The sequence below is a fragment of the Borostomias antarcticus genome (genome assembly GCF_949987555.1).
Source record: "Borostomias antarcticus genome assembly, chromosome: 11".
NCBI lineage: Eukaryota > Metazoa > Chordata > Actinopteri > Stomiiformes > Stomiidae > Borostomias > Borostomias antarcticus.
The window spans coordinates 25,727,095-25,737,316 of NC_140244.1; the positions used below are offsets into that span (position 1 = coordinate 25,727,095).

At 50.2% G+C, this 10,222-nt stretch overlaps 1 protein-coding gene across 1 annotated transcript in view; it reads left to right on the plus strand.

The window, feature by feature from the left end:
* Window positions 1-239: 239 nt before the first annotated feature.
* Window positions 240-10,222, plus strand: part of LOC311315538 (voltage-dependent L-type calcium channel subunit alpha-1F-like) — a 167,986-nt gene continuing 158,003 nt past the window's right edge. Inside the window, 2 exon segments of the mRNA XM_084446207.1 lie at window positions 240-436; window positions 1,283-1,388. Of these exon segments, the coding sequence (XP_084302333.1) occupies window positions 255-436; window positions 1,283-1,388 (288 nt within the window). The 5' untranslated portion in view covers window positions 240-254.

The following is a 10,222-nucleotide window of genomic DNA, read 5'->3' on the forward strand; positions in this document are numbered from 1 at the left end:
GCTCCTCTCTCTCTTCCCTCGTTCTCCCGATGTTCACGCCACGTTTTCTCTCTCTCTCTCCTCCCTCAGGCAATGGCCGGAACGGGTACACCAACACGGCCGCCTCGGAGACGGGCGGAGGAGGCGGCGAGGAGGAGGAGCAGGAGGAGGAGGAGGAGGAGGAGGAGGGCGGAGAGGGGGACGAAGGAGGGGAGGACCGTGACCTGGAGTGGGACGAGGAGCTGGACGGCGAGAGGGGGGCCGGGGGGGCGAGGATGACGCGCACGGACACGCTCCACTCCACCACCAGCTCCACGGGCACGCAGAGGAAGAAGAGCCAGCACGCCAAGAAGATGATCCAGGGGAGCAACCAGGTGCAGCGCGCCCCTCGCGCCCTCTGCTGCCTCCGGCTCAACAACCCCATCCGCAGGGCGGCGCTCTCCATCGTGGAGTGGAAGTATCCTTCCGACCCGGCCGTGCGCCAAGTCCCGCGCCCTCCCGGCCAGTGGCTAGACTGGCCCGACTTGACCTAAATGTCCGGTAGCAAAGCCTCAGAGTGATCTGTGTGTTAGAGTAGAACAAACACACCTGAGTGTGTAGGGCTTTGTTGAACTACAGTACAGCGTGCTATTGTGTTGAGTGTAGTTTTCTATGTAGTGTCTTAGTTCTATGGGATATTCTATGTAGCGTGCTAGCTCTATGTAGTGTTCCATGTGGTATGCTAGCTCTATGTAGCGTCCTAGCTCTATGTAGAGTTCCATGTGGTATCCTAGCTCTATGTAGTGTTCTTGCTCTATGTAGTATCCTAGCTTTGTTTGTGTTTTAGGTAGTGTCCTAGCTCCATGTAGGGTCTTAGCACTATGTAGTGTCCCACTGTAGCTCTATGTAGTTTTCTAGGTAGTGTCCTAGCTCTATGTAGTGCTCTAGCTCTATGTAGAGTTCTATGTAGTGTCCTAGCTCTATGTAGTGTTCTAGCTGTATGTAGTGCTCTATGTAGTGTCCTAGCTCTATGTAGTGCTCTATGTAGTGTCCTAGCTCTATGTACAGCTCTATGTAGTGTCCTAGCTCTATGTAGAGTTCTATGTAGTGTCCTAGCTCTATGTAGAGTTCTATGTAGTGTCCTAGCTCTATGTAGTGCTCTATGTAGCGTCCTAGCTCTACTGTACGTAGTGCTCTATGTAGTGTCCTAGCTCTATGTAGTGTCCTAGCTCTATGTACAGCTCTATGTAGTGTCCTAGCTCTATGTAGTGCTCTATGTAGTGTCCTAGCTCTATGTAGTGTTTCCTTGACCCCTCTCCCTCAGACCCTTTGACATCTTCATCCTGCTGGCGATCTTTGCTAACTGTGTTGCTCTGGGCGTGTCCAAGCCCTTCCCCGAGGACGACTCCAACTCCACCAACCACGACCTGGTCAGTATGCCCTTAACTAGCAGTCCTCCTGGTATACGACCTGGTCAGTATGCCCTTAACTAGTAGTCCTCCTGGTACACGACCTGGTCAGTATGCCCTTAACTAGTAGTCCTCCTGGTATACGACCTGGTCAGTATGCTCTTAACTAGTAGTCCTCCTGGTATACGACCTGGTCAGTATGCTCTTAACTAGTAGTCCTCCTGGTATATGACCTGGTCAGTATGCCCTTAACTAGTAGTCCTGGTAACGACCTGGTCAGTATGCTCTTAACTAGTAGTCCTCCTGGTATACGACCTGGTCAGTATGCCCTTAACTAGTAGTCCTCCTGGTATATGACCTGGTCAGTATGCTCTTAACTAGTAGACCTCCTGGTATACCACCTGGTCAGTATGCCCTTAACTAGTAGTCCTCCTGGTATATGACCTGGTCAGTATGCTCTTAACTAGTAGTCCTCCTGGTATACGACCTGGTCAGTATGCCCTTAACTAGTAGTCCTCCTGGTATATGACCTGGTCAGTATGATGTTAACTAGTAGTCCTCCTGGTATACCACCTGGTCAGTATGCCCTTAACTAGTAGTCCTCCTGGTATACCACCTGGTCAGTATGCCCTTAACTAGTAGTCCTCCTGGTATACGACCTGGTCAGTATGATGTAACTAGTAGTCCTCCTGGTATACCACCTGGTCAGTATGCCCTTAACTAGTAGTCCTCCTGGTATACGACCTGGTCAGTATGATGTAACTAGTAGTCCTCCTGGTATACGACCTGGTCAGTATGCCCTTAACTAGTAGTCCTCCTGGTATACGACCTGGTCAGTATGCCCTTAACTAGCTGTCCTCCTGGTATACCACCTGGTCAGTATGCCCTTAACTAGTAGTCCTCCTGGTATACCACCTGGTCAGTATGCCCTTAACTAGTAGTCCTCCTGGTATACGACCTGGTCAGTATGCCCTTAACTAGTAGTCCTCCTGGTATACGACCTGGTCAGTATGCCCTTAACTAGTAGTCCTCCTGGTACACGACCTGGTCAGTATGATGTAACTAGTAGTCCTCCTGGTATACGACCTGGTCAGTATGATGTAACTAGTAGTCCTCCTGGTATACGACCTGGTCAGTATGCCCTTAACTAGTAGTCCTCCTGGTATACGACCTGGTCAGTATGCCCTTAACTAGTAGTCCTCCTGGTATATGACCTGGTCAGTATGCTGTGAACTAGCTGTCCTCCTGGTATACGACCTGGTCAGTATGCCCTTAACTAGCTGTCCTCCTGGTATACCACCTGGTCAGTATGCTGTTAACTAGTAGTGCTCCTGGTATACGACCTGGTCAGTATGCCCTTAACTAGTTATACTTTTGTTTTGGTAAGTGATGGAAACTAATTTGTATCAAAATCAGTTTGGTCAACATTTCTTCATATTTAGGATGAAGGTTTAGTTTTGTCTGACTGCATGGCCCCCTCGTTCTGTCTGGGCTCTCACGTTTTTAACCCCTTATGTGCGGACATGCTTCTAGAGAGTACACTGGAAACACACTACCAACGAGTACACTGGAAGTACACTACCAACGAGTACACAGGAAGCACACTACCAACGAGTACACTGGAAGTACACTACCGACGAGTACACTGGAAGTACACTACCAACGAGTACACTGGAAGCACACTACCACCGAGTACACTGGAAGCACACTACCAACGAGTACACTGGAAGTACACTACCAACGAGTACACTGGAAGTACACTACCAACGAGTACACAGGAAGCACACTACCAACGAGTACACTGGAAGTACACTACCGACGAGTACACTGGAAGTACACTACCAACGAGTACACTGGAAGCACACTACCACCGAGTACACTGGAAGCACACTACCAACGAGTACACTGGAAGTACACTACCAACGAGTACACTGGAAGTACACTACCGACGAGTACACTGGAAGTACACTACCAACGAGTACACTGGAAGCACACTACCACCGAGTACACTGGAAGCACACTACCGATTAGTCTTCCTGCCCTCTAGACCAGTCTGATGTAGCAGCAGCAGGTGCAAGGTGAGAGAGATGGGTAGTGTGCCAGGGAGAGGTAGGGGAGATGGGTAGTGTGCCAGGGAGAGGTAGGGGAGATGGGTAGTGTGCAGGGAGAGGTAGGGGAGATGGGTAGTGTGTCAGGGAGAGGTAGGGGAGGAGAGATGGGTAGGGTGCCAGGGAGAGGTAGGGGAGATGGGTAGTGTGCCAGGGAGAGGTAGGGGAGATGGGTAGTGTGCCAGGGAGAGGTAGGGGAGGAGAGATGGGTAGTGTGCCAGGGAGAGGTAGGGGGGGAGAGATGGGTAGGGTGCCAGGGAGAGGTAGGGGAGGAGAGATGGGTAGTGAGTCAGGGAGAGGTAGGGGGGGAGAGATGGGTAGTGTGCCAGGGAGAGGTAGGGGAGATGGGTAGTGTGCCAGGGAGAGGTAGGGGAGGAGAGATGGGTAGGGTGCCAGGGAGAGGTAGGGGAGGAGAGATGGGTAGTGTGTCAGGGAGAGGTAGGGGTGGAGAGATGGGTAGTGTGCCAGGGAGAGGTAGGGGAGATGGGTAGTGTGCCAGGGAGAGGTAGGGGAGATGGGTAGTGTGCAGGGAGAGGTAGGGGAGGAGAGATGGGTAGTGTGTCAGGGAGAGGTAGGGGAGGAGAGATGGGTAGTGTGTCAGGGAGAGGTAGGGGAGGAGAGATGGGTAGGGTGCCAGGGAGAGGTAGGGGAGATGGGTAGTGTGCCAGGGAGAGGTAGGGGAGATGGGTAGTGTGTCAGGGAGAGGTAGGGGGGGAGAGATGGGTAGTGTGCCAGGGAGAGGTAGGGGAGGGGAGATGGGTAGTGTGTCAGGGAGAGGTAGGGGAGATGGGTAGTGTGCCAGGGAGAGGTAGGGGAGGAGAGATGGGTAGTGTGTCAGGGAGAGGTAGGGGAGGAGAGATGGGTAGGGTGCCAGGGAGAGGTAGGGGAGGAGAGATGGGTAGTGTGTCAGGGAGAGGTAGGGGAGGAGAGATGGGTAGGGTGCCAGGGAGAGGTAGGGGGGGAGAGATGGGTAGTGTGCCAGGGAGAGGTAGGGGAGGAGAGATGGGTAGTGTGTCAGGGAGAGGTAGGGGAGGAGAGATGGGTAGTGTGTCAGGGAGAGGTAGGGGAGGAGAGATGGGTAGTGTGCCAGGGAGAGGTAGGGGAGGAGAGATGGGTAGTGTGCCAGGGAGAGGTAGGGGAGATGGGTAGTGTGCCAGGGAGAGGTAGGGGAGGAGAGATGGGTAGTGTGTCAGGGAGAGGTAGGGGTGGAGAGATGGGTAGTGTGCTAGGGAGAGGTAGGGGTGGAGAGATGGGTAGTGTGCCAGGGAGAGGTAGGGGAGGAGAGATGGGTAGTGTGCCAGGGAGAGGTAGGGGAGGAGAGATGGGTAGTGTGCCAGGGAGAGGTAGGGGTGGAGAGATGGGTAGTGTGCCAGGGAGAGGTAGGGGAGGAGAGATGGGTAGTGTGTCAGGGAGAGGTAGGGGTCGTTTTCTGCCCTGCTCTGCTCTGCCAGATGGGGGAGGGGCCCAGGTGTGACCCCAGGTTGACCCTACCAGGCCTAGCCAGGAGCTGCTACTGTACTGTATTGGACTATACTGGAGACCACAGGTCTATGTTGTGTGTGGACTTGTCCAAACTTTCTTGTATGTGCGTGTGTGTGCGTGCGCGTGTGTGTGTGTGTGTGTGTGTGTGTGTGTGTGTGTGCGTGCGTGTGTGTGTGTGAAAGAAATCGGCAATTTTCACTTCCTGTTTCCCTCCTTCATAATGACGCACATGATGGTGAGCTGTTACTAGGAATACCATGGCAACGCATGCAGGGATGATGCGGAAAATGATTAAAGAGTTTTTTTATTGGATCACATGATCGAGCACTCAGAGAGATTATAATCCCCATGGTCACAGGGGGGTTGCAGGACAGGGCATACCGAGAGACATGCCCCAGAACTGGATTACACACACACACACACACACACACACACACACACATCCATGCATGCACTCACTTACTCACTCACTCACTCACTCACTCACTCACTCACTCACTCACTCACTCACTCACACATACACACACACACACACCTACTCACACATACTGTACACACACGCACACTCACTCACTCACTCACTCACTCACACACACACACACACACACACACACTCACACACACACACACACACACACACACACACACACACACACACAATCAATCATTTGACGGAGACAAAATTAAATTCAGTATATTTCTCCCAATCCTTTTCAGCTTAGTTCAGAGTTGCGACCCCATCACAGTACAATACCTCACACACTGATTCAATCCATCCTGTCTTGTCCATCTTCTTTTAAACGATGGCAGGCATTCCATCAGAATGGGTTTCTCATTTAGGTGAGAGAGGAGGGAGGCACAGAGAGAGAGACAGACGAGGGAGAGACACAGATGAGGGAGAGAGACAGACGAGGGAGAGAGACAGACGAGGGAGAGAGACAGACGAGGGAGAGAGACATATGAGGGAAAGACACAGACGAGGGAGAGAGACAGGCGAGGGAGAGAGACAGACGAGGGGGAGAGACAGACGAGGGAGAGAGACAGACAAGGGAGACAGACGAGGGAGAGAGACAGACGAGGGAGACAGACAGGCGAGGGAGAGAGACGAGGGAAAGAGACAGACGAGGGAGAGAGACAGACGAGGGAGAGAGACAGGCAAGGGAGACAGACAGACGAGGGGGAGAGAGAGATGAGGGAGAGAGACATACGAGGGGGACATGAACATGAACACCCAGGACCAGTGTGAGTCTCTAGGGTTATCTGGGAGATGGACTCATGGCTGCCCATGAAGACATCTGTACATTGTAATCACATAGCAGAGGCTTATATCCAAAGCGACTTACAATAAGTATGTTTTATCAAGAGTAAGTGAAATTTACAGTAATGAAATTGAATGAAATGACTCAAACAGGCAATACAAAGATATTTAAAATCTTTTTTTTTAACTCAAATAATCACAATCACACACCCCCTCCACTTAAGCTCATCCACAACACACACACACAGACATGCAAACACATGCACACACACACACACACACACACACATGCACACACACACACACACACACACACACATGTACTTCTAGTTGAAGTTTCAAGTTTTTTTATATTATGGCTGTCCTTGGAGTTCTTTGTTGCTTATTGTTTGGGGGATGTATGCATGTTATGTGTTACTGTCTGTCCTTTTTTAAGACATCAGAGACCGTGTTGGAAATTAGTGTTTGACCTTTTCCTTTTCATGCCTTGGATTTTTATTTTCTTCTATATCCATAAAATCAACCAATCAACCAATCAACCAATCAATTAATCAACCAATCAACCAATCAACCAATCAATCAAGCACAATAAAAGTGTGCGTGCTATAGTAGGCATAGGCATCTCAAAATGAACTATCCTCTAGCAGCACAGATTTCGCAGACAATTTTTATATTAAACGACACATCTCATGAGCTAAACAACATTTGTTTTGTTAGCTTATGCAGGGTACCATGTGTGGCCTAGAAGTCATAGCTAGAAAAAAAATGAAGAATTCTGAATCCGACAGCTCCTCAATGTGTGCGCCGTACTTTCACCACCCAGCTGAAATGCGTGTCCACAGTGCCTCACTTTCAAAAGAAGGAATTGTGGAATGTAACAGCTTCTGTTCACAACACAACCTTCCCGACAGATTCCAGGGAATTATACAAGGTCTCTACATGGGAAATTGGCTGTGCAGATTGCCCATGAAATCATGTTCATACATGCCCCCTAACATTCCCTAGAATTTAATGGGAACCAGTCTATGTTAAAATGGGGTTTAAAGGGTCTGGATTCAGGACACCACTCTACTGCCGATCAGCACCATGGACAGCTCCACCACTCTACTGCTGATCAGCACCATGGACAGCTCCACCACTCTACTGCTGATCAGCACCATGGACAGCTCCACCACTCTACTGCTGATCAGCACCATCGACAGCTCCACCACTCTACTGCTGATCAGCACCATGGACAGCTCCGCCACTCTACTGCTGATCAGCACCATGGACAGCTCCACCACTCTACTGCTGATCAGTACCATGGACAGCTCCACCACTCTACTGCTGATCAGCACCATGGACAGCTCCACCACTCTACTGCTGATCAGCACCATGGACAGCTCTACCACTCTACTGCTGATCAGCACCATGGACAGCTCCACCACTCTACTGCTGATCAGCTCTACCACTCTACTGCTGATCAGCACCATGGACAGCTCTACCACTCTACTGCTGATCAGCACCATGGACAGCTCTACCACTCTACTGCTGATCAGCACCATGGACAGCTCCACCACTCTACTGCTGATCAGCACCATGGACAGCTCCACCACTCTACTGCTGATCAGCACCATGGACAGCTCTACCACTCTACTGCTGATCAGCACCATGGACAGCTCCACCACTCTACTGCTGATCAGCACCATGGACAGCTCCACCACTCTACTGCTGATCAGCACCATGGACAGCTCCACCACTCTACTGCTGATCAGCACCATGGACAGCTCCACCACTCTACTGCCCTGTGCTGGGGCAGAGAGAGATGAAGCAACAGGAGGAGAAGACAAAATAGAAAGAAAAAGATGGGCAGAGAAAGAAAGGGAGAGATGGGGGAGGGGGTAGAAATAGAGAAAAAGAGAGGGATTGACGGTTTGGAGTGAGATTGTAACTGCCTGTTCGTTTGGCTGCTCTAAATGCTTTGGACCTGATAAGCTGCTTACTTTCTCTCCTCTCCATCCCTCCCTCTCTCTCTCTCTCTCTTTCTCTCTCATTCTCTTTCTCTCTCTCTCTCTCGCTTTCCCTCTCTTGCTCTCTCTCTTTCTCTCCCCAACCTTCTGCCATCTCTCTCTCTCGCTCTCTCTCTCTCTCTCTCTCTCTCTCTCTCTCTCTCTCTCTCTCTCTCTCCCCCTCCCCCATCTGTCTCTCTTCCCCATAGCCCTCCTCCCCCTCTGTGTGCGTGAGTAGTAAAAATGGCCTAGATATAGGTGCAGGAGCTGGGGGCTAGAAAGGGAGCAGTGTGGGTTGTAGGAGGTGGAGGAGGAGGTGGGTTGTAGAGGGGAGGAGGAGGAGGGGAGGAGGAGGTGGGTTGTAGAGGGGAGGAGGGGGAGGGGAGGAGGAGGTGGGTTATAGAGGGGAGGAGGAGGAGGGGAGGAGGAGGTGGGTTGTAGAGGGGAGGAGGAGATGGGTTCGAGAAGGGGAGGAGGAGGTGGCTTGGAGGAGGGGGGAGGAGGAGAGGAGGAGGTGGGTTGTAGAGGGGAGGAGGAGGTGGGTTGTAGAGGGGAGGAGGAGGGGAGGAGGAGGTGGGTTGGAGGAGGGGGGAGGAGGAGAGGAGGAGGTGGGTTGAGGGGAGGAGGTAGCCTGGAAGCCAGACTTCCTCACAAAAAAGTTTTCATGACACAGTATGGACCAGCTGCCCAGAATGATGTGAGTGGGCGGGACCACCTGCCTTGACAGACAGACTCCTTCAGCCAATCAATGTAACAAAATATAGATCAAATGTTTGCCAAATCCAGTTGGAAGAATGGCGAAAACGTCTTTTCCTCTGAGAAACTCCGCTAGTCCATACTCTTGTTCTACTTGAATTGTTGTTATTGAATCTATTTCTGCAATAACTGCAATTATGGCTGTGTTTATTCGACTAACGTTAACGGTACCGCTCGTTGCTTCGTTCTACTAGGGTGGACTCCTTTATTTTATCTACGGGAACCAATCAGGGACTGGGGGCGGAAAAATTGTTAAAAGGCAGTCCCTGATTGGTTTCCCATTTTCTCCAATCGTTCTGGGCGAATGGAAGTAAATACTGTATCGCAAAAACTTTTTTTTTGCGAGGAAGTCTGTCTTTCAGGCTGAGGAGGAGGTGGGCTGAGGGATTGTGGGTAATATATTATAGCATAACAGATTTACATATCTCATCCAATGGCATGGCTGCATACTGGGCATGATGCTCTTAGTCACTTGTTTAGAAAGGAGATGTACTTGTGAGCTCTGGCAAGTAGTAGTACAATGACTACCTATGTTAAATGCAATTATTGTCAGTCGCTTTGGATAAAAGCGTCTTCTAAATGACTGTAATGTAATGTAAATGCTGGGCCAATCGCTGTGTGTTCTGTACAGCTGGTCAGACAGCAGAGCATACCATGCAGTCCTATCCACATCTCGTGCCAAATGTTTAAAAGACATTCGACTCATAATCAAACCGTTCCAGTTTGAGTGTTATGTAAGTCTGGATGATGTTATTGTGCAGTAGCCTATAGGTGCAGTGCCGGTCCATATGGATGAGTCAATGCAGCGTGATGCACAAACAGGACAGGTGCAGTTCAAACAGACAGCCACATCTGTTCAGTCACTAATAGGACATACTGTATAACACCTACTGTATAATATATCAGTATATCACAACATCAGTGTGGGCTCCACGGATGAGGCACTGAAATACACAGCATTCAATTGTTTGGGTCGTGTTTTTCGGACTGTTGATGCGTAATGATTGTTGACATCTGTCAATGTGCTTCAACAACAGCTCTCGAACAAAACAACAAACAAACAACTGTATTTATCATACGGTAAGACACATGTACATCACACGGTGTAGGCAGTGAAACACACACACACACACACACACACACACACATGAAATGGTCTCTGTGTGGTCTCTGGTGTTTAGTGTTAGCTTACATTACTGCACATTACAATCATTTAGCAGATGCTTTTATCCACAGCAACTTAAAATAATTGCATTTAACGTA